This window comes from Urocitellus parryii, chromosome 3 (genome assembly GCF_045843805.1).
Source record: "Urocitellus parryii isolate mUroPar1 chromosome 3, mUroPar1.hap1, whole genome shotgun sequence".
Classification (NCBI taxonomy): Eukaryota; Metazoa; Chordata; class Mammalia; order Rodentia; family Sciuridae; genus Urocitellus; species Urocitellus parryii.
Genome location: NC_135533.1, coordinates 175,222,185 through 175,247,986, shown reverse-complemented (window position 1 = coordinate 175,247,986; position 25,802 = coordinate 175,222,185). Strand labels below are relative to the sequence as shown.

Genomic DNA, 25,802 nt, shown 5'->3' with positions numbered 1-25,802 from the left:
AATAGCAAAAAGTAAGTGATATCCTGGTTTGACATTACAGAGTTCATTCAGTGCAATAGAGCTGAATGGACTGCTAATTTAGGATATAGGGAAACACTTTGCTAAAAACAAGTAAGTATGGAGAATGTGGGATTCAGAAGAGGTTTTAAAAACCAAACATATTTGTGGGCTCTTTGAGAGTGCAAAGTAGAGAAGTTCCATTTCAGCTCAATAGTTCTTAATAGCCCTGTTTCAACAGAGTAATTTAGTGTCTTAAAAGACCCTTAACACAAATAAAGGCAACATCGTTTCTAATCACTTTTAAATTCATCCTAGCACAATTTAGAAGCTTATTTTATTGACAGTAAAACGAACATTTGTAAATTCTGGTGGCAGAATGTTCTTTAGAATAAATGTTCTTTAGATCCAATTTGGGATCTTTTAGTGACATATGATCTCTTGTTGCATGGTTTTTTTAGTTTCTTAGGAATACTGTAACAAATTACCATGAACTAAAACTTTACCATGAACGAAACTAATCTCTAAAAATTCTGGGATATAGAAGTCCTAATTCAGGGTTTCTGCAAAGTTGGTTCCTTTTCGAAGGTTTTGAGAGTGGCAAAATCTACTCTTGTTACTTTGTTATTCCTCCAGTTTCTATTACCAGTCATCTCAAAAAAGAAAATATCAAAATTATGACAAACTGGGGCCAACTACATGGTTAAAGGGATGTCTCTATCTGCACAAGTCTGCCTTCACTTCTGACCAACCACAAGTGGTGGTGGGGCTTCTAGAAACATTGAGGTTTAAGGTGAATATAGTGGTACATGCCTGTAATCCTTGCAACTTGGGAGGCGGAGGCAAGAAAATCATGAGTTCATGTCCAGCCTGGACAACTTAATGAAATTGTCTCAAAATAAAAAATAAAAAGGATTGGGATAGGCTCAATGGTAGAGTGTACCTGGGTTCGATTCCCGGTACCAGAAAATAAACAAACAAATAAATAAATGAAACCATTCAGTGACTAGGATGACACAAAAAAACTCAGTGAAAGTTATTACATTCACAATCATGGTTTATTATAGTAGGAAAGTACAAATTAAGAATAGCCAGAGGAAGGTAGACACAGAGGACAAAGCTAAGGAGTGTTCTTAAGTTGTCCTCCTCATGGAGTCAGGATGCATTACTTTCCCAGCATCGGTTTATAACGATATACACAAAGTTTTGTCAACTAGGAATGCCCATCTGAGCTTCATTTTCACTGGTGTTTTTGTTGTTGTTTTGGGGTTATTTTGGATGCTAAGGATTGAACCAAAGAATGCTTTATCACTGAGTCCATCCTTTTTAATTTAAAAAAATATTTTATTTGGTTGTTGATAGACCTTTATTTATTTATATGTGGTGCTAAGAATCAAACCCAGTGCCTCACACATGCACTCAACCACTGAACCACAACCCCAACCCCTTTATTTTTAATTTTGAGATGGGGTCTCACTAAGTTGCCAAGACTGGCCTCAAACTTGCAATCTTCCTGCCTTAGCCTCCTGAGTTGCTAGGATTACAGATGCATGCCAGTGCATACACTAATTTCTAGTTTTTAAATGGGGCCCCATCATAGGCATGATTAATTTATTGCCTAAGTGGTTGATTTTAGTCTCCAAGTTTGCTGATACATAATGACCCAAAAACCCCACCCTGAATCACAGTGTTGGTTTAAATCAGGTATGATCAGCCCCTACCCTAGTATCAAGTGTCAAACCTATTCTGTTTCTTCAACCTAATCTAAGGTATGGGATATGTCACAGATTATCTCCCTAAAGTCAAGGATAGACTAGATCTTTTTTCAATCAAGGTAAAACTTTACTACACAAAAGTTACATAAATGTTAAATTATTGCCCTATTTTATTTATTTGAAATGAATTGGTGGTGGGAGCCACCTGAGTTGGATGGATTATTTCTCATTATTGAGCATTCTTCTGCCTTTTGATAAAAATGTCAACATGTAAAACTGGAATGTATTTACAAGTCTATAACAAAAATGAATAGAATTTCATTTATTTTTAAAAATCCTGATCTCTGTTAGTAATCTTAGTCTTGTCACTGCAAGATGAAAAGCTGAAAATAACATGATACTGAACTGAATATACCTCAGTCTTCAGATTGTTAATTTTTTCATAATTATTGCAGTTAATTTCATATCAAGTCCCTAACTTTGAAGCCTTTTAAAAATAGATTATGCTTGTTTTCATTCTCCTAAAAATATTCCTTTTGGAATCATTCAGTTTTGTCATGATGTAGACATTGTATATGTATAGACATTGCCTATGTGAATTGCCTATCTCTAAATGTACAGAATGCATTTAACACCAAAATACTTGTTATATTCATTATTTTAAAGGAATTTTAGCACTGTAGATCTCATCTGTATTTTTCCTTTTTTTTTTTTTTGCTTTAATAATTTGATGACAACCACACGAAAATTCCTAAAATAGTTCACAATAATGATAGTCATCAAGACTACTTTAACATTTGCACATTTTTTTCCTACCAATAGATGAATGAACCGAATGCCTATGGAAATACACCTCTTCATGTGGCCTGCTATAATGGACAAGATGTTGTCGTGAATGAACTTATAGACTGTGGTGCTAATGTAAATCAAAAGAATGAAAAAGGATTTACTCCTTTGCACTTTGCTGCTGCATCAACACATGGAGCATTGTGTTTAGAACTTTTAGTTGGCAATGGGGCTGATGTCAATATGAAGGTATGAAATAAAATCAGAATCTTTGAGGTATTTCATTTACTAAAACTATCTCTAGCAAGTACCATTTAGCAATAAAAATTATGTACTAATAATCTCAAAAACATGGATGAATTTTTAATATATGCTGCCTAAGGTTCTATGTAAGGTTCTAGAACACAGGAAATTCCATTTCTGTGGGGTTCCAGAAGCTGTAGTTAAAATATCAGAACAGTTGTTGCTTCTGAGTATAGGGATCAACTGGGAAAGGGACATGAAGAAACTTTATGGAATAATGGTAATGTTTTCTATTTTGACAGGATTTTGTATTATATAGATAAGCATTTATCATAATTCATAAGGTGATAATTTAAGATTTGATACACTTTTGTTGTATGGAAATTTTTTCTCAGAAGGAAGAAAAACCCTAAATGTTGACTAGTGATACGCATATTGAGGTGTGTAGATGTGACACATAGTGATGTCTGTTGATTGGATGGATTGATAATGTGATAAAAGACATAGTAAATGTTAGTGGCAAAATTCAGATGGTCCATATATGGAAATTTACACTACAATTCTTTGAGATTTTTCACAGTCTTGGGTGGCAGTATCTCTGTTTTACATACAAAGAATAGTTGGTTTTTTACTTTTTGGTCATGATCACATTCAATAACAAGCATTTGGATTTTATACATTTGTCAGAATTTTAGAGCCAAAATACAATTTACTGTATTTTTTTTATTACACATGACAGTACAATAATCTTGACAATTCATACATTTGAATCAAATGGGTTTTAATTTCTTATTTTTTTGATTGTACAGGACCACCAAAAAAAAAAAAAAAAAAAAAGAAAGTCAACTCTTAATTTACTGTATTTAATTCTGTGAGAAAGCACATTCGACCAAGATTTTGAGCATCACTATTATATGGTACATAATCGTTTTAGATTTTTCTAAGGTACTCTCACTTGTTGCTTGCAAACTATATTTTGTATTAAGAAGAAAAGAAAACCACAGAACCATTTAAGATTATTAAAAATATTTAAGCTTAAAACATGGTTTACAGAAACCCATTCGTGGTGGCGCTTACCTATAATCCCAGCAACTGAGGAGGCTGAGGCAGAAGGATTGCAAGTTTGAGGCAAACCTAGGCAGTTTATTGAAACCCTATATCAAAAAAGAAAAATGTGGTTTATGGGGAGTTTTACATAAGTGCAATTTTAGATCCTTTGCTAGGTATGATGGAAAATGTCTTTCAGACTACTGGTAGGAAGGGAATCCATTTTTTTACCTAACTTCATTGAGGCCTTTAATGATGGCACTGATCCACTCAGACAGCTGCAGCATCATCAAGCCCACCTATAATTAGATCATTGCTTTACATTGTCTGTTCCCAGCAAATGGACAAAATTTATTCATATCACACCCAAGGAAGGAGAGGCATGAGGTATCAGTAAGAACTTCTATTATGCTTGGAGCTAAAGCTATCTTTTAAAAAAACAAACTAAGCTGGGCATGTTGGTACACAGCTGTGATCCCAATGACTGAAGGCTGATGGATGAGGATTGCAAGTTCAAGCCAGCCTTAACAACTTAGATAGACCCTGTCTCAAAAAATTCAAAAGTAGCTCAATGATAAAGAGCCCCTAGGTTCAGTCCCCAATACCAAAACAACAAAGAATAAAAAAGGAATAAACATTTAAGGCTTTCAGTTTTTGAACAAACCAATAAGTGACTCCTTTTTAATAGTTTAACTAATTGCTCTAAAATGTTTTGATAAGTTTGAACAGCTTATTATAATTTGAACAATTTTGGGGGTTTTTTTTGGATAATTGAGGCCCAGAAAAATAGCTAAGCTCTTTAGAAAAGGAGAATTGCTTTTTTGCTGCAATCTAGCTGGGCACAAAATAACCAAGCCACCACAAGGCACTTGTAGGTTCAAACAGGAACTCCTTTATTCCCTGAACTCCTACAAATGCCACCCACACACCCAGGAGGCCCTTCTAGGAATACACCCCCCCACTGGAAATCCCTCCTCCGGAACTCCAAAGTAGTGGGCACTGGAGGCGGACAGCAGGGGTCTATATACAACTGAATATGCAGCTTAACTTAACCATTATCATCTCAATGGCTTGATGGCATCACCTCTCAACCACTCCCTTCTGGCAAAAATGCCATGCATCATCCTGACTGGGCTGTGGCCCTCAATACTCCCCCCTCTCCCCAAAGATCCAATAATATTTTTTAAAATAAAAATTAGGTTATATCAAAAATTTTTAAAAATCTACATCATCTTAACATTCCTTAGAAACAAAGATTACAACCAAATTTTTGGTCTCTGTGGGACCTGTTTATGATTAAAATGGCTATAGTTAAAATCATCTTTCAGGTTGAACATTAAGTATCATGGAAATAATGGAGGCTTACCAGTATCATTATGTATTATTCTTGTACATGGAAGTGTGTTCGTGCAAGAGAAAGATAAATTGGGGATCAAACCCAGGTATGCTTTACCACTGAGCTATATCCTCAGCCTTTTTAAATTCCTTAATTTTGAGACAGGGTCATGCTAAGTTGCCAGGGCTAGCCTTGAACTTGTGTTCCTCCTGCCTTAGTCTCCTGAGTTGCTGGGTTTGCAGGCTTTTCCACTATGCCCAGCTATTATACATTTTTCAATTACATGGTGCTGTCTTTAAATAACAAAGATTAGGCTTCCTGATTTATACACTGAATGAATATTTAATATAATTTGATAATGAATCATTGGGTTCATATTACAGTCTGCATAGTTAAGTTTAGTATCTGTGATTACATTAAGTGTATATTTTCTTTTGAAATTTAAAATTTGAGTGTCAGTGCCATAAGAGGCCAAGTTATGAAACACTCAGAACAATGGTCCTATTTGAAGTTATGTTCTTCATGAATTTGAAAATTCATACATGACAGGGAATTTTTTAGCAAAGGGGTTTAAGATTTACCGTTTAAGTAAATCTGTATGCAACAGCCTATGATGTGAATTTAGAAACAGATTTCATAAAAGTTGCTTTAATCTCTCTGAAGGATATGTGACATCCTACTAATGTGCAGTTGTCCAGTTATTTTATTGCCAAGTTCCAATGAAACACATTTACCATGTTGATGATTTCCCTCTGACTCTGAAATTATACAGAAATTGTTGAAAGCTCTACATTTTCAACCAGAAAAATAAGTATTCATTTCTGAAATCTGTATTTAACTGCATTTGTCAAATTAGTATTTATTAAATCATTGATTGACTAAAAGGCCTTGTTCTTAATACCCACATTTTTTTTTTTTTTTTAAGCACTAGGGTTTGAACCCAGGACCTTACAAATGCTAGGCTGCTAGGCAAGCACTCTTCCACTGAGGCTACATCCTCAGTCCTTTTATTTTTTAATTTTAAGACAAGTTCTCCTTTAGTTGCCCAGGCTAGCCTCAAACATGTGATCTTCCTGCCTCAGCCTCCCACTTTTCTGAGATTACAGATATGTACCTAGTTTAAAATTTTAAAGTTAAACTTTTAACTTAAAATATAAATTTTAAAATTAAATTTTCTAACATTCATGTTCTCTTTTTTCGCCTCTCCATTTATTCTGTCCCTCCTACGCTAGTCTCCATATTTTTGTTTTTTCCTTAAGTTGTAGATCACTAAAAATTGTAATCATTTAATTTATAAAAATTCAGTTTCTAAGGTTTTAAGTCAGTTATTCTACAGAGTGGAAGAGGTAAATGAGTGGACTTTAAAAGGCAACATAGGTCTGGTTTTTATAAATTTGCTTAACATGAGCCCTTCTGCATTGATTGCTTTACTTACAAGCTCTCCTTTCCCCACCCACTCTGCTCTTTAAGAATAAAATTGAGTCAGCTAAACGGAATACATCAAGTACTTCTTTTAATATTTAAACTTAAAAATTGTAAAATGTGTGGCCTTTTTGTTATTACTGAGTTTTGGTCATATTCAATATCAACTCTTAAAATGTTTGTGGGTCTTTCTATTTATTTGCTTTGAGGGGTTAAGTAAAACTCCATATTGCTTCTTCAGTACAGAGAGAAATATGCCTTCCTAACATGTTAAGGCAGACTTCTTATTTGGTAATCCAAAGCTCTTCTTCCTTTGTATATTTAGAATACTTTTTATGATCAATATGCAGAAAGTAAAAATATTACTCAAATGGTGCCTGTAGGCTTACAATAAAGGACTCTACCACTTACTAGATCAGAGACTTGGTTGAGTCCTTTAACCTCAGGGCCTGGTTTACTTTTTCTATAAAATAGGATCATTGGTATCTTTCTAATAGGATTGTGAGGATTAAATGACTGATTTTATATGTATATCTAAGTGTTTTAAAACTGGCCTGAAATATACTGATTACTATGTGTATAAATGTTAACAAGTGAGATCATCCCAATTTCATCATTTTATGAATCCTAGGTTTGTTTTAAAATATTTATTTTTTTTAGTTGTACACAATCCTTTTATTGTTATTTATTTATTTTTATGTGGTGCTGAGAATCGAACCCAAGGCCTTGCAAGCACCAGGCGTATGCTCTACCGCTAAGCCACAATTCCAGCTCTGAATCCTAGTTTTTATTAGAAGTCTTCCTTTGTTTGGTGTTGTTTTTGTTTTTTGTGGGAACCAAAGCTGTAGAGCTAGTATCTGATGCCTATAATCTCAGTGGCTAGGGAGACTGAGACAATAGGATTGCAAGTTCAAGACCATCCTATGCAACTCAGCAAGGCCCTGTGCAACTTCTAAGATCCTGTCTCAAAATAAAAAGTAAGAGGATTAGGCATGTGGCTCAGTGGTAAAGTACCTCTAGGTTTAATCCCCAGTACCTCTCTCTCTCTCTTTCTCACATATATACACACACCCCAAATAAAAAGGCTGTAAATAAAATTGGCAACATAGGAAACATTTTCAAATTATGAATTAGAATTATTTTATTAAAATGGTTTTGTTTTTTGGTTATTGTTGTGGGGTTTTTGTTTGTTTTGTTTTTTCCTGACTGAAAGAATAACAACTGGGGGGCTGCTATTATAGCTCAATGGTAGAGCTCAGTGGTGAGCTCAGCACCACATAAAAATAAATAAAGATATTGTGTCCATCTGTAGCTTAAAAATTAAAATTTAAAAAAAAAACTGACATGCTTTAAAACATCAAGTAAATTGGGGTACAGCGGATTATGCCTATAATCCCAGCAATGCAGACAGCTGAAGCAAGAGGATTGCAAACTCAAAGCCAGCCTTGGAAACTTAGTGACACCCTATCTCAAAAGAAAAAAATGTAAAAGGGATGTGGAGGAAGTAGCTCAGTGGTAGAGGCCTCTGGGTTCAATCTCTATTACCCGAAAGTAAAAGAAAAAAGCTTGAAGTAAAAATGATAATTTTATATTAAAATAAGCATTTATAGTATGTATGGTATATGAAGTTTTCCAAAAAGTATCATATTTACTCTGAACAACAGATCTATGATGTATAGATGTTAGTTATTATCTTCATTTTCAGTTGAGGAAGTGAAGTCTCAAGTAGGAAACTTGTCCAAATTTTTGCTTATGGCAAATAGCAATGCAAGCATGTATCCTCTCTCCCTCATCCCTTTTCAAATTTCCTCTAGGATTGAAAATGTTTTTAAGATTACTTGGTTTTAAGATTACTTGGATCACTTGCTTGTGTGTGTGAAAATTTTATATAAAATTATGGACTTGGGCTGGGTTGTGGCTTGCCTAGCAGTTGTGAAGCACTGGGTTTGATTCTCAGCACCACATATAAATAAATAAAAATAAAGGTCCATCAACAACTAAAAAAAATATTTTTTAATTATAAACTAAAACACCTAGGTTTATGTATTTATGATGTGCTTTCATAATAGTCCACATGGCATGAGGCTTTCTTGAGGTCTCCATTATAATGGTGTTAGTATAAACCTAGGGCACTTGTCACATTTCAGTTTTAGTATGTACACAATCAATATGCTGGGTATTGCTCAGCAGTTAGAACTACAACCCAGTTTCTTTTCTTTGTGTGTTTTTATTAATCAAAAGATTTTGGTTTTTTATTTATTTTTTTGGTACCAGGCATTGAACCTACTGGTGCTTAACCACTGAGCCACATCCCCAGCCCTTCTTTTTTTTTTTTATTTTGAGACAGGTCTTGCAAAGTTGCTTAGTGCCTTGATAAATTGCTAAGGCTGGCTTTAAACTAGTAATTGTCCTATGTCAGTCTCCCAAGCAGCTAGGATTACGGGCATATGCCACTCCACTCAGCCAACCTAAAAGTTTTAGGGGGAAAAAAGAAATTACCTAACTCTGAAGAAAAGTTATCACCTACATCAGGGATTATTTTTCTTCATATTGAGAATGCCTTTAGAATTTCTACGTATATAAATGTACAACCAGTTTAATGTATTAGTGATTTCAGAAAATGATTAACAATGTTGATTACAAATAATTATAAACAAATTATTATATATAGTTTTTTAAATGATTTATAGTATCCAAGTTTAATTCCAATATTCACTTTTCCTTGATCAAGACCCTCCTTCAAGCTAGACATGGTGGCACACATCTGTTTTCCTAGTGACTTGGGAGGCTGACATAGGAGGATCATGAGTTCAATGCCAGCCTTGACAGTATAGCAAGACCTTGCCTCAAAATAAAAAACAAAAGGGCCTGTTAAGTGGTGGAGTATCTCTTGGTTCAATCCCCAGTGTGTCAAAAATGATAGGGCTTAGGATTTCATAGAATGAAAGCATTGGAACTGTATGCAATTTTGAGTCTTAAACTTAGGAAGCACATCTTGATTGTGTCATTCATGGTTATGTGCCTCAGTTTCCTCACTATGGAATATAAGATTAATATTAAGATCATATCTTATGTACCATACAGAGTTTTGTATAAACTGTGATTATGGAGTTTTTTGTACATCTGTATAGTATGATATTCATGCTTAAAAAATTAGTTCATAATTTTGAACAGAACAGCTATTTTTTCTCCATAGGCTTCAACTAAACTTAATGCTTGAGAAATAGTTGTAGAAGATGAAGATGGAGGATATTCATAATAAAACTAAACATTACATATTCTAATAGTATTTTTTAATATAATAATAGTAATTTTAAAAAATTGTTTTTTGTTCAATCATTTCAGAGTAAGGATGGGAAAACCCCTCTGCACATGACTGCCCTCCACGGTAGATTCTCCAGATCACAAACCATTATCCAGAGTGGTAAAAAGTATTTCTGTTTGTTTTTTATTTCTTTATTTTAGTAAAAACATCCACAAAATGAGTGGTGTTAATTGTTGTAATCCATAAATTTTTAATATTTGACTTCAAATCTCTTAAAAAATCAAGTTATAGAGTATAAAATGCTATGCATGTGTATCTTTCAGAATTTAATTTTTCTATTTATAAATTTTCCATAGCAGTTAGTTTTGATTTTTTTTTTTTTTAATCAACTTTGCTTGGTAGAAAACTGCCTTTCCACTACAAGTATTATATATATTAACATATGTGATTTTTTTTGGTTTTTGAATATTTTAAATTTTTAGAATTTTAGTTGATTTTTATGAACTTCTTTCATTTTGTGTTTGACTTTATTATTAGGCAAGCTAAACTTTTAAATAAAAAACTTTTAGGTATGTTTAAGTCATTATTTCACAAACCATGTTTGAAGGAGCTGTTTAATAGTCCTCAAGGTAGAATAAGTACTATAGGTTTTACTTGTGTTTTTGTTTGTTTTTCTGCTTTTTTATTTTTGGTACTGGGTATTGAACCCAGGGGCATTCTACCACAGAGCTACATCCTCAGCTCTTTTTTTAATTTTTTGACTCAGAGTCTGGCTAAATTGCTGAGACTGGCCTCAAAGTTGCAGTCCCCCTGCCTGAGCTTCTCAAATTGATAAGATTACAGGTGCACACACTCAGCTGGTACTATAGTTTTGTAGGTAAAAACTAGGAACAAATTCATAATCAAATAATTTTTTGAGCAGTATATTCAGTCTTCTTAATGGTGCAGAATGTGCACATTGAAGCTCTGAAAAATTTTGCTCTAAAGAAGTGTGCTTGATTTTGTTCTAGCATAATGGTTTTTAAATTTTGCTAGACCCTTGAAGTCTTTTGTCAATTTTAAGTATATTAAAATCTTTTTTTTTCTTTTAATAAGCAGTACTGTAGATTGAATCCAGGATCTTGCACATGCTAGACAAGTATACGACTACTAGGCTACACCTAGCCCTTTATTTTATTTTTATTTTATTTTATGATTTTTGAGAAAGATTTTTACTAAGTTGCCCAGGCTGACCTCAAACTTGTGATCTTCATGCGTTGGCCTCCCAAGTAGCTGGATAGCTGAGTTACAGGTGTGTACCACCATGCTTGGCTTTAAAGTATATTAAAATTTTATGCTCAATTTACAAAACTGCTTCAGCCATAAAACCTGTAACCCCAACTTCCTGACCCAGTAAGTATGGTATGAATAAAATTTAGTTAAAAGTGCTGTATCCATTAGTTTCTGCTTAAGAGGTGTTTTACGTTACATTGCACGTAATAAGTTGGACTTGATCTTTATATAGTCCAGGGTCTGACATGTGCCTTTTTTTTTTTTTTTTTTTACAGGAGCTGTAATTGACTGTGAAGATAAGAATGGAAACACCCCTTTGCACATAGCAGCACGTTATGGCCATGAGCTGCTGATCAACACTCTTATCACAAGTGGTGCTGACACTGCAAAGTAAGTAGTACTTACAGAGGTGTTGAGAGCTATCACAGGGAAATACAAAAGGAGGGTGAAGTATAGTTTTCTAAAATACTTCAGATGGAAATGTAGGTTTTTGTCCTCAGTATTATACTTGAATTTTTCCTTATCCTTTTTATTGCCAGTATGGTATGTAAATATATAAATATAATTTTCTTGTCAAGTCAAGGTAGCATTTTTTTATATATATTTTACATTTCTTTTTCAAACATAACTAATTGCAATTTTGATCAGAGATTTAATTTTTGAGATCTTTATTTTTGGTGTGGAAGTATTTAAGAGACTTGGGGGAAAAAAGTTAACAGGTGTGGTGGCACACATCTGTAATCCCAGGGACTTGGGAGTCTGACAAAATTGTACACACTTTTTGTTTTCATCCAAATACTATCTAGATGATTGTTTTCAGACTGTTATGCAGAGTTCATGGATTCCTTGGTTGCTACTACAGTGTGTCCCCTGCTTCCCACTTTTATTTATTTTACATAATAAGGTTTCCTGTGAAATTTTACTTGAAAGATGAGATCTTTTGTATGGACCTTGCAGAAGTGAATATTGTACTTAAATTAGTGTTTATTATTTCTGTGTATACATTTATCTATTCCTTAAGAAATTTTATATCTTCTATACATTTATAAATGGCATGCTGTACATATCTACTGTACATCTTTTTTGCAACTTTATAAAAAAATTCACATTGACTTACTGTGTAGATATAAATTTGGAACTGATTGATGTCTCTACCAGTAGCTCTAGTTCTTTGATTTTGTGGGATTTAATTATTATATGAATGTTTCACACTTTATCCTTCTTACTTGCAAACATAATTTGCTTCCTACTTTTTACTTTTAATAAGTGTGATGAACATTGTTGAACATCTTGCCTTGTGGGAATGGTTTTAAATGGTAGGGCAAAATGGTAGTTTTGCTCCCTAAGCTAATGTCCAGAGACATTTTTGGTTGAGAAGGAAGGTGTTACATCTAGTAAGTATAACCCAGGAATGCTGGTGAACATTCTGAACGTAAAGTGTATACTCCAACAATGATAAAGTTCATAATGACAATAGTACTGAGGTTGAAAAACCTACTCTAGGAAAAATATAACTGTGTAGTAAATTCTACCTACTTTCACACTCTGACCATATTATTCTCCAAAGTCTGGGGGGGTTTGACTCCTCTGGTATCTTTTACTTAAGTAGTCTGTATGTAATTTATTTAAATGATTATATTTTTCTTGTGTTGTAATGAATGTATTATTCTGTTAACTTTAGGCGTGGCATACATGGAATGTTCCCCCTTCACTTGGCAGCCTTAAGTGGTTTTTCAGATTGCTGCAGGAAACTTCTTTCTTCAGGTAAATGGAGCAGACCAATTCTTTTGTTTTTCTGTGGCTTTTTTCCCTCGCTTCCTAGTGTTAAGACACTGTCTTTATCTTTTTTTTTTTTTAATTACGTATAAATAGATCCAGGTATAGATTACTCATTAATACCTCTTAGATGTTTGACTGTTCAGTTTTTCTGTTTGTTTTTTTGGTGCATTATAATTATACATAATAGAGGAATTCATTGTTCCATATTCTTACATGCACATAACATAATTTGATCAGTCGAAGTTCCCAGTACCTTCCCTTTGCTGCTCCTCTTCTTTGCCCCATTTTCTTGTTCTACTGACCTTCTTTCTAGTAGTAGTAGTAGTACTTGTAACAGTACCAATATTAATATTCTTACTTCAATTAGTGTATTATAGTTTTATATAGATGTGTACATATACAGAATTCATTTTGGTATATTCATACATAAACATAGTATAATTTTAAAACTTGATTTTTCTCATCAGCTAGAGAAAATGTTTTATTCTTATAATTGTTTCCTCTTCTTTTTTAGCTGGAGTGGGGTATGTGATATTTTTAGATATTTCTTTTGTTCATTAGATGGCAGTCTTCTTGGATTGTCCTTTAATAACTGGAAGCAAAAAAATCTTCATTTGTATGTCTTACTGGTCTTGACTTCCATTTCAAGAAACAAGTATGTTCTGTGATCTGATGAAATTATTTATGCAGTATATAATTAGTAGTTTAAATTCTAATAGTCTGTTTGAAACAAAACAGGATCAAGCTGGGTGCTATGTCTTACACATGTAATACCAGCTTCTCAGGAGGCTAAGGCAGGAGGATCACAAGTTCAAGGCCAGCTTGGGCAACTTTAGTGAGACCCTGTATCAAAAAGGAAAAAACAAAACCAAGATGATAGATTTCTAAGTTATTACTACCAATTTATGATTCTTATTAAGTGCTTTCAATTATTAGATACTATTATGTATCTCTTAGCAGTAATAATGTACAGGTAACAAACACTTATTGCTCTTTGAAAAAGCCTTATGATTTCCCCTTTAAAGAATATAGTTCGGGGCTAGGGTTATGGCTCAGTGGTAGAGCATTTACCTAGCATGTGCGAGGCCCTGAGTTCGATCCTCAGCACCACATGAAAATAAATAAATTAAACAAAAGGTATTGTGTCCAACTACAACTAAAAAATAAGTATTAAAAAAAGAATATAGTTCAATATATTTTAGTATGTTGGATAACCATCATAACATACCATTTTTAAAAATCTTCAATCCCTTGTTAAAAATAAAAAAGGAACATTAGCAATTATTCTCCATTTTTGCCCTTCCCTCTCCCTAAGTAACCACTAATCTACTTTCTATGTCTTTAAATTTGCCCATTTTGAATAGTTCATAGAAAGGAATCACTGTGTTCATAAGGATCATCTTTGTGTCATTATCAGTATCTTTTTATTGCTGAATAATATTCCATGGTATCCTGTGGCCTTTTTAGAAGTCTGAGTTGTTTGTTTGAGATAGGATCTTGCTAAATGGCCAAGGCTGACCTCAAACTTCTGAAAAGTGATCCTCCTGCCTCAGTCTCCTATATAGCTAGGAGACTAACAATTCATGACACCATGCCTGGTATGGCCTTTTAAAAAGAACACTCTAATATTTGTTTTGAAACACCAATCTAATACTGGTAAATTTTTTTGTAATATTGTACATTATTAAAAATATTTTCATTCATTTGTTCATATTCAGAACTCATAGTTTTTATTTAGGATTAGAGGAAAAGTTATGATTCTTGACATTTCTTGATATAATACTTTAAAGTAACACATCTATAATATTATATAATTGATAAGACATACATTCTTACAGGATTTGAAATCGATACCCCAGATGATTTTGGCAGGACTTGTCTACATGCAGCTGCAGCTGGAGGGTATGTAAATACTATTTTTATTTCTTTAAAAAAAAATAGGAGGGGAGGCTGGGCGTATATATAATATAGCTCAGTAGTAGAACACATGCTTCTTGGAATGTGTGAGGTCCTAGGTTTGATCCCCAGCACAATGACAATGACAAAGAAAGCTGGTCATGGCAGTTTTTCTTGTTTTTGTTCCTCTTACTTATTTCTGGGTCACCAAAAAATAAGAAAACATAAAAGGAATGATTTGGGGGGGAGTCCTGAGTGCAGTGGTACATGCATGTAATCCCATCAACTCTGGAGACCAAGGCAGAAGGATTTCAAGTTAAAGGTCAGCCTAGGAAATTTAGCAAGATCTTATCTCAAAATAAAGAAAAGGGACTGAGGATTTAACAGTGGTAGAGTGCACCTAGATTCAGTCCCCAGTAAAAACACACACACACACACACACACACACACACATCATAAAGGAAGTCCAAAGTAGCAGAAATCGCTCGCTCGTCCCCCACCCCCAATCCTCTCTTACTTAAGTCATAGATTTTAACTGGGGGAAGGAGAGAAAGCCTACAAAAGGAAATATATATATATATATATATTTTTTTTTAAGTGAAAACAATTCCTGGATAAAAGAAGAAATGAATAAAGTGATTCCTCAAGTAAAAAATGTCTTCTAAAGTCAAATGAGAACAACAAACCATTTAGAATGTTCTCTATAATACTAATGCTCTTCAGATACTTTTTAAACCATATCTTAAGGGAAAAAATGTTGGTGGTGTTTATGTCTTGATACTACTGGGAAAAGAAAATTTTGAGATTGGAGATTTTGGACTGTTTTAAAATAGCTTATGAGGAAACAAGGCAATTGGTTCTGTTGAATGACAAACTTCAACTAAAACCCTTAAGTCTCTGAAAGCATGTTGCTAATCTAATGCTTCTTTAGATATGGGGTTAGAAGGACATTTTGCAAGAACTTTATTTCCAATGATAATTCCTTAAAAATTTCCAGAGACTTCAGAGTACAAGTGTGCTCTAAATCAAGAATACCACAATCCATAAATGGATTGTGAGAATGTGACTGACTCCCTTATTCTTTTGTGGTCTCCAGAGAATGTTATGGTTAAAAGCTAATTTCCATGTAACTTGCCCTCAGAGAGAGGACCAACAGACTTGTCTGATTATTTGGCAGTTACAGTTTTCAACCAAATTGATGTTCAAAATTATAAAAATTAAATTACAGGAATACCCATGAGTATTATGTTTTCTCCTGTTATTTTAATTGAGGCATCTAAGTAAGCATTAATAGTATAGGAGAAGAGACCTGGGGTTGTGGCTCAGGGGTACAGCGTTTGCCTACCATGTGTGAGGCCCTGAGTTTGATCCTCAGCACCACATAAAAGTAAATAAATAAAGGTATTTTGTCCATCTACAACTGAAAAAAAAATATATTTGAAAAAAATAGTATAGGAGAAGATAATGGAGAACTGACTTGGGTATTTTTTTAAAGTTTTTTGGTTTTTTAATCTATTTAAATTTAGTATTGAAAACCACTTAAGTTTAAACCATTTAATTACAAGCATATGGTTTCCTAAAATTTCCTTAGGCCCTCTTTTACAAATGTGCTCTTCCTTCTAAACAATGATATGAGTCATTTGTTATTTCCTGTGAATGTACCACTATTTATATACATAATTTCTTAAATTTTAGATAAGATGAATTCTAATGTTTTATTCTTCACAGAATGTAAATCATGCTATTTTTTTCATATTTACCCTCATTTAAAAATTTTTATTTAGAGCTGGGGATGTGGCTCAAGTGGTAGCGCGCTCGCCTAGCATGTGTGAGGCACTGGGTTCAATTCTCAGCACCACATAAAAATAAAATAAAGACATTGTGTCCACCTTAAAAAAAAAAAAAAGAAGAATAAAAATTCTTATTTAAACTTACCAATTTTACTGCAAAATCTCTGACAATTAAGTTTTTTCTTTTACCTAATAGGAATTTGGAGTGCCTAAACCTCCTGCTGAATACTGGTGCAGATTTCAACAAAAAGGACAAATTTGGGAGGTAGGTCATGTTATATAGTTTCTCTGTAGAAACTGATTGATTTTATTTACTTAACGATTTGCTTTACCTTCTAATTGATTTCTAAAAATTAACAATTCAGAGATGGGCACAGTGGCACATGCCTGTTATCCCAGTGACTCAGGAAGCTAAAGCAGGAGGATCATAAGTTCAAGGATGGCCTTAGCAACTTAACAAGGGCCTGTCTCAGAATTGTTAAAACCAAAAAGAAGACAGAATTAAAGATTCCATATCTTTGGCTTTGTGATCATGATTCGTTGAGAGTCCTATCTGAAGTCAGTATCTTCTAAATATTAGTTCTCATTCAGTCTCCTTCCACTTGGTCCCCTCCCAAAGCCCTAGAATAGTAGCCCCAGCCTTACCCTTGTAAGTAAGTGCTTTTTGATACCACTTCTCCCATAATTATGGCCATAAAAATTTTGATATTCCTTGGTACCTATGGTCCTTCAAGAAATTCATAGTACCTAGGATACAGTAACAATTCTTGGCGGAAGTCATTCCCTTGTTGAGAGATCCTACTTGCTATTTCTGGTTACAAAGCACTATTAAAGAGAGAGGAAATAGGTTTCAAATATGTGTGTGTGAGTTTTCTTTCTCTTCTATGTAAATCTCATACACCCATTCACATATCCCACTGAGAATGATCTTCAGAAAGTTAGCTATGAAATGACCAGATTTCTTTGTTGTCATTCAGCCAGTTTTCTCACTGTTCAGCCCCAGGCTTTACTGTAACTAGCATTTGTGGTAGTGATATTTGAAGCTATTATTGTATATTCCTGTCAAAGCACAGAATGTATTAAGACTCTACAGGAAAGAATTAATGGGTGGTATTTGTTTGAAAGATAGAAGTGGCATTATGAACAAAATTACATGTCAACAGTTGAGAACTTTGCCTATCAAAGTCTATGACAGTGAAGAGTGTGTGTTAGAAGGAAATGTGCAAATATCAGTGCATGTGATTGGACATTTCAGAAGAAAAGTAAAAATAATTATGTGTGGTAGGAAATAAAAAATGAATAGAAGAAAAGAAAAAACTGACCCCCATAATGGCTTTGAATAACAGATTGATCTCATAAGTCTACTAATGGAAGGAACTAATGACCCACAAAAGCATAATCATTTTGTTTGGCTTTGGAATACAATATTTTATAGTTAATTTGCTTTAATAATTATACTTTAATCTGTCTAAAATAATTTTACTGCATATCAAATACTCTGTAGTATAAATAGCAGTGGGGACTTCTGAAGCAAATTCTTACCTTATAAGCTTTAAAGGAATTGAGGGTTAATTGCATTTTTAAATATATATCTATGTAATGTACCATAGACAGAATAATATTTTACTAGGTAAAAATTGTACTGTGAAGACTAAACTGTACTTTACAGTCGTATTTCTTGGTTTGGGGGAGGGTAGTGAATCATCAGTTTTGTGATCCTAAAATAGTTTACTCATAAATTTAGTAGCATTCTCTTTCACTTTATTAATCACAAAGAAATAAACTACAGCTGGGAGCTAGTGACATACGCCTGTAATCCCAGTCACTCAGGAGGCTGAGGCAGGAGGATTGTGAGTTTAAAGGCAGCCTCAGCAATTTAGCAAGGCGCTAAGCAACTCAATGAGACCCTGTTTCTAAATAAAATACAAAAAGTACTGGGGATGTTACTCAGTGGTTAAACACCCCTTGGTTCAATTCCCGATGCCAAAAAAGAAATCAACTACAAATACTCAGTCTTTAGAAATTAAAACAGTACTCTAACTCTTCTGAGTAGTGAATAGTCTTCAAAATTGTCTTTATTGCATGAGAAGTCTGATACTACTACTATGTAGGCTTATCATGCAGTTGATATAATGGAGCGTTCTTTATAATGCTTCTATTTATTTCTCTTATATTTTATTTCTCTACAGAGACTTAAGTAGAGGTTACTGCTTCTATATTTTTTTTATTAGTGGTAGGAGAAGCTTTGTTAAAATGAAAGCTTTCCAGTTTCTGATCAGAATAAGAAGATTATAATCCACTCAGGGGACTGGATTACAGCTGTTTAAGAACCATTGAATAACTGTTTTGATTATATTTTTTATACCAAAACATTCTCTACCACTTTGCTTTCTCCTCCTAGTTTTATGTCCTCTAAAAAGACTTGGTGTATATTACAAGTCATTGAAAGGCCCATCATAAATACAGTGTTTATAAATGTAGAGTAAAAGTCAACTATGCTCTTGTTTACTAGTGTATGTCCCTGGCTCTTATCTTTTATTAACTTGACACACAGATCTCCACTGCACTATGCTGCTGCCAACTGCAATTACCAGTGCCTGTTTGCTCTTGTGGGATCAGGAGCAAGTGTGAATGACCTTGATGAAAGAGGCTGCACACCCCTACATTATGCAGCTACATCAGACACAGATGGCAAGTAAGTATTATGGGGTAAGAGTGAAAGATGATTATTTCTGTAAACTGGCTTCTTCCATGTGGAAGACTGTTTTTATTGCATATTTGTATTTCCTTTTTATATTGTTTTTGTTGTTGATTACCTTTCCCTGAGTCTTTAGTTTAAGAAATAAGTTTGGTTTTATTATTATTCCTACATCATAGTTATTACTAACGTACTCAGCTCAGTAACCTGCCTTATTGACTAATGTGGTAAAAAAAAAAATAAAGGTCCCTTATTTTCCTCCTCAATAGTTTATAGTAAATAGTTATAGTAAAACAATAGTTTTAATATCACTTTCATACTTTTCCCATTTGAAAGGTTAAATTAGATGACAGAGTAAGTAAATGCTGGCCAAGAATGAATGAGAACAAAAGAATGAGTGATACATAAACTTCTATAAGCAATACTCAATTATCAGACCATTTTATATTACCTTAGTATAGTTTTTTTCTTCTTGGAAGAAGTAAACTCATTGAAAACAGAAAAAAGCTCTTCAGTGTCTTTGGTATTCCCCATGCTATCTAAAGGCAGTGAAGAGTAAAAATAATGCTAGGAAAACTAATGACTCCTTTGGAAAGATGTTTATAAACATTCTTCCTGGAAGTTGCATTTAGCATAGAATTATTTCTTTGGCTTTTAATATTTACTTTCTATCCTCAAAAAACATAATTTTGGCCTGGGGTTGTGGCTCAGCGATAGAGAAGATAGACTGTAAATTAGAAAATACTTTGGTTTATTAATTTTGTAATTTCAGGGTTTGAATTATGTGCCTAGCACATGTAGGCACTGGATTCTATTCTCAGCACCACATAAAAATAAGTAAGATAAAGGTATTGTGTCCATCTACAATTAAAAAAAATAATTTTACAAAGGCGTAATTTGGTGATATAATTCATAAATGTTTATTTTTGTGTTTTGTTTTTAGTTAGTTGGTTGGTTGGTTGGTTGGTTGGTTGGTTGTTTGTTTGAAGGTACTAGGGATTAAACCCAGGACCTCATGCATGCTAGGCAAATACTTTATCAACTGAGCTATAGTCAACCCTGACAAATGTTAATTTCATATATAAATTCTGTAACTAATTTCATCTTTTCTGTAGTTAACTTTTTTTTGTTGTTGGGTCTGTGGCTAAAATTCTAATCTTCACAGCATTAGTAAAATGTACTTCTTATTTTCAGGAATATGTCATTTTAGATTATTTGATATATATGCAGAAAAGTTGGACAGAGATAGACTTTGGGAGGAGTATTTGAAGTATGTTTTTTGATAATAGCTATTTAAAGAAAATCTATGATAAAGACTAAATTAGAAAATACTTTGGTTTATTAATTTTGTAATTTCAGGGTTTGAATTATAGCTATTGCTTGCTTTGTTTGTTTTTAGTACCAGGGATTGAACCCCAGGGGTGCTTAACCACTGACCCACATCCCCAGTCCTTTTATTTTTTATTTTGAGACAATCTTGCTAAATTGCTTAGAACCTCAGCCTCTGGAAGTCACTGGGATTATAAGCGTGTACTACCATGCCTGTCTAGATGTTCTGAAAATAGCTTGTATCTATAGTGATTTTATCACCATCTATAGTTTTTTACCATTCCCACAGACTGATTATTAGATATAACTCAGCATAATCTAATTTCTACTGAAGGACAAACATAACCCCCCCCCAACAGATTGTGCTTTTGTTCCTCCTGCCCTTAGACAATTGCATTAAATGTGAATTCTCTTCCAACCCCAAGGGACTCTGAGAGATAATGAGGTGTTTTGTTACGCATCAGTAACAGAATAGGGTTTGATATCTAAGTCTAGTCCTGCATTATAAAATGACTGTAGCAGCAGCTGGAAGTTGGCCCTGAGGGAACTTGGTGGATCTTGAGGACCTAGCAATTCAAAGTCTAGCTATTAAAATCTTTGGCAGTTGTGGAAGGGTCTTCTAACTGCAGTTTCAGAGGCCTCAGTTCATAGATGGCTGACTGTTGCTCTGGGCCTGAGGTGAGGCGGAACTTTGTGGCAGAAGGGTATGGCAAAGGAAAGCTGCCCAGGACATGATAACAAGGAAGCACAGAGAGTAAACCTGAATTCTTATGGCAGAAGAATAGCATGTTTCAATGCATAGTATTGGGAATTTGTGATTTAGATTATGAACTTTCAGAATCAGAAAGACCCAAATCTTGTGATATCCGTATTGAACCTGTTTTAGCCCAAGCCAGGTAATTAATTACTAAGCAAAGGTTTCTTTCTCTACAAAATTAAAATGGAACTCACTTAAGAGTTGTAAATTAATCTAAATGAAATAGTATGTATAAAAGAAACTTGGAGCATCTGATTCATGTCTTTAAAGTATCAGAATTCCAGAGGTCCTGTCTAAAGTCATCATGTATTGATTCATTGATGTATTCATTAGGAATCTTTGTGAAAGTATAAACTCAGGTTTTTATCTTTTTTTTTCTTCCCCCCATCCTTGTTTTTTGGGGGAGAAGGTACCAGGGATTGAACTCAGAGGCACTCAATCAGTGGGCCACATCCCTAACCCTATTTTGTATTTTTATTTTAGAGACAGGGTCACACTGAGTTGCTTAGTGCCTCATTTTTGCTGAGTCTGGATTTGAACTCTTGATCCTCCTGCCTCAACTTCCCAAGCCTCTAGGATTATAGGCATATGCCACAACGCCTTATTTTTTAATAATCCCCTGTGAGCATCCCACTTCTTGCTTTTCAGTCACACCAGGCAAAGTTGTTTATATGTTCTTTTGGTAGTGTTGTTGTTGTTTGTATCAGGGATTGAACCCAGGATTGCTTAATCAGTGAGCCACATCTCCAGCCCTTTTTTAAATATATATATATTTTATTTTGAGACAGATCCTCACTAAATTACTTAGGGTCTCACCCTTATGAACTGCTTGGATTACAGGCATGCTTCACCACACCAGGCTCTTTGGAATTTTTGATGCTCTGACATTGATATTTTACTATTTAGATGGGACGTATAATAATTACACTTCTCTTATGCCTTATGTTCCTCTGTCCTCACTTTCAGTAAGTATTAGAAACTATATGAAATCATTTCTGATCCATTCTAATTATTCTGTTAGTTGCCCTCCTTATCCTGATACTTGTGTTCTTTGTAGAAAATTGTGAGTTAGCAAATCCTCTGAAGTGCCATATTTCCACTTCATATTAGAATCCAACAAAAAAAAAATTGACTCCTCTTAGAAACATAGTAAGCACATTAAATATTCAGCCGGGTACGGTGGCATATGCTATAATCCCAGTAGCTAGGGAGGCTGACAGGAGGATTGCTAATTCAAAGCCAGCCTCAACAACAGCAAAGCACTAAGTGAGACCTTGTCCCCAAATAAAATACTAAATAGGGCTGGGGATGTGGCTCAGTGGTCAAGTGCTTCCAAGTTCAGTCCCTGGTACCCACCCACCCCCAAAAATGCAATTCTCTTTGCCAGTTGAAGAGAAGTAAAACTGTGCTTGAAAAAGAATGGTGAGGGTTCCCTCATACCTATGTGTAATGTATTAGACAAGGGAAAGGTTGAGATGGTTTTTCTTGATTATACCATACATGAGGAATGAATCTTCCTTGTGCCAACTCTGAGATAACCATCATTAACACTTCTATTTATATTTATGTTGTAGATTATTTCATGTTTTCATGTTATCAGTGTTAAAGGCCTTGCTTGTGCTTTGCTTTTTCTTTTTTTGTATGGTGATTAAACCCAGGGTACTTAACCACTGAGCCATATCCCCAGTCCTTTACCTTTCTAGCCTCTGTTATCCAACTCTATGGCCCCTTCCATATTTTTAGATATTTGTTATAGTACTTCTCAGTACCAGTTTTCTTAGTCCATTCAGGTGTTGTAACAGAACATCATAAATTGTGGGTGGTTTATATACAACAGAAATTTATTCTCACAGTTCTGGAGCCTGGGAAATCTAAGATCGTGGTGCTGGTAGATTCAGTGTCTAACTAGGGCCTACTTTCTCACTGACCACCATATTGCTTTAACCTCCCATGAGGGAAGGCAGTGAAAGAACTCTTTCAGGCCCTCAGATGTTTAATAAGATCACTAATCTCATTAATGAGGGCACCATCATCACCTCCTAAAGGCCCCATCCCCCATCTCTTAATATTTTGGAGTATGATTTAGTTAGCTTTTGCATCCCTGTGTCCGAAATGCGCAACAAGGAGAAAAAGGTTATTTGGGGCTCACAATTTCAGAGGGCTCAGTCCATAGATGCCCAACTGTTTTACTCTGGGCCCAAGGCAAGGCAGCACTTGTCCGGGGAGGACCTAGCAAAGGAATGCTACTCAGCTCTTGGCAGGGTCAGGAAGCAGAGAGGGAAGGAGAAGGGAAGGGGTCACAGGGAAGATGCACCTTTGGAGGGCATGACCCACTTCCTCCAGTCACACCCCACCTGCCAACAGTTACTCTCTAGTCAGTCCGATCAAACTAGGATGGACTGACTAGGTTATAGCTCTTGTGATCTAATAATTTCACCTGAATATTCCTGCATTAACAGGAGCTTTTGGGAGACATATACCCAAATCATGACAGGTTGAGATTTCAGTATATGAATAGGGGAGTGGTGAATATAAACATTCAGACCACAGCCAGTCTTATGAAATGGAATCACATTTGGAGGTCTAACACCATTGTTTGTCTATTTTTAAACTTTATTTAAACGGAATCACACAGTTGTTCTTGTGTAGAGATTTTATAATTCTTAGATTTATTCCTAAGTATGTGAAATTTTATTGCCAAAACCTTTAATTTCTTTTTTTATAATGTTATATAGAAAATATACTTTTGATTTTTATGTGATTTCTATTAACAAAGCTTGTTGTATTCATTTTGTATATGTTTGTAAGAAAGCACTGTGTTTGATACAGGTTCTGCTGCCTACTGTGTGGACCATTGAATAGTTTACTTAATCTCTATGCCTACTTTGTAAAATGGAGATAATAACCTGATCACACTCATAAGCCATTTGAGATTTAAATGGGTTTAATATATTAGCTGGGATGTTATAATTTTTCTTTGAAGGATAACTTTATTTTAAATTAACTGTTTAGTTGTTTTTGTAAGTACAGCCACTATTACACACCATTATAGGAAGGAAGTCCTCTGGGAGTAACAATGCTATGTCCCTTTATCTGGGTGGACTTTGACCAGCCATGGGACACGAAGTTTTAAATCAGTTCAAATTTCAACAAACTTGAAATTGTGGGGGTTCATGAGTTGTCAGGGGGAAAGTAGGAGAAGTTTAATCTGAACTGCATTCTTATTTATTTTATGTGCTTAATTGGGATAAAAATACTCAATTTGTTTAACATATTAAATAAGAAAAACAAAAGTATAACAGCAAGAATAGTTGTTTTTTTTTTTAAGCCATAATATTCTTTCAGATTTTGCATACTTATTTTCATTTCAGGGGAAAGAAAGAATGTAGAGAATCGTCATATCTTAATTATGTTGGCTTTATAAGAGTATGTGTTAATTTACAATCTGAAAAAAAAGAACAGTCACTCACCTCCCACACTCATTTTCATGTTAAAATTTAAGTCCAGATTTTTAGTATCAAGTAACTTTTTAATTCAGTATTTTACAAACCACTCAGTTTAGCTTTATCTTTTACTGATTAGCCACTGCACTGAAGTTTTATAGGAGCATATAAAGAAAAAAATGGGTGAAGATTATAAGACCAGAGGTCTGTCTATTCCTTGCTTTACTTTATTCTTGCAAAAATTTGGGACATTTAAAGTTAAAGTCATTTAACTTTCCTAAGTGTCAGTAATTTTTTTCACATGTTAAAGATAATGCTTACCCAGCATATCTAATAAAATAGTGATGAAAATACATGTTGCTTGGTGAAATCTAAAGGCATTATCAGTAAAAAGAGTTTTATTAATATTAATTAACTTAGTTCTTGTTTTGTAGCATAAGGTTTACCATCTGTGATAATGTGGATGATAAAAATTAAAGAAATGTGATTCATTAAGAACTACTGCATGTATAACAATTATTTCAAACCAATTAGTGATGTAAATTTTGAAAAGTGTAAATAATGCATTGGAACATAGTCTCCTACCTCTTTGTGTTTTGGGGGTCTTTTGGGAGGGGGGATTTGTTTTGAATATTGGGAATTGAACCCAGGGCTGCTGAGCTACATCCCCAACTCTCTTTATTTTTTATTTTGAGACAGGGTTTAAGTTGCTGAGGCTGACCTTGAACTTGCCATCCTCCTGCCTCAGCCTCCCAGGTCTCTTGGATTACAGGGTTGTGCCACTGTGCCTGGCTGTTAGAAAGTAAACAAGAACTTGTTTTGCTTTCCTTACATAAATCTTTTATTCAGTACTCATATATCAGTGAGTTATCTTAAAATAGTTTGTTCTACTGATAGACTGTGCCTTATACTCAGGTCTCACTAAGGGAGAACTATTTCCTCACATCTGGCAAACATAATTAAAGAGATATGGACAGAGATATAGATCTTATTTATTTTGTTTTTTAATGCCTTCTGGTAAAATGTT

The 25,802-nt window shown here is 34.2% G+C and overlaps 1 protein-coding gene across 8 annotated transcripts in view; it reads left to right on the top strand.

Moving 5' to 3' along the window:
* The window catches only part of Ankrd28 (ankyrin repeat domain 28), a 176,469-nt gene that overhangs the window by 107,443 nt on the left and 43,224 nt on the right, over positions 1 to 25,802 (top strand). For all 8 annotated transcript variants that reach the window (XR_003300762.2, XM_026388531.2, XM_026388533.2 and 5 more), the window contains 7 exons: positions 2,535 to 2,747; positions 9,892 to 9,970; positions 11,359 to 11,473; positions 12,765 to 12,847; positions 14,701 to 14,764; positions 16,745 to 16,813; positions 19,103 to 19,243. Coding sequence is in view for 7 of the 8 variants with exons in the window: in XM_026388531.2 (XP_026244316.1) it covers positions 2,535 to 2,747; positions 9,892 to 9,970; positions 11,359 to 11,473; positions 12,765 to 12,847; positions 14,701 to 14,764; positions 16,745 to 16,813; positions 19,103 to 19,243 (764 nt within the window). In the remaining variant the exon portion in view is untranslated. The remainder of the gene's footprint in view (positions 1 to 2,534; positions 2,748 to 9,891; positions 9,971 to 11,358; positions 11,474 to 12,764; positions 12,848 to 14,700; positions 14,765 to 16,744; positions 16,814 to 19,102; positions 19,244 to 25,802) is intronic.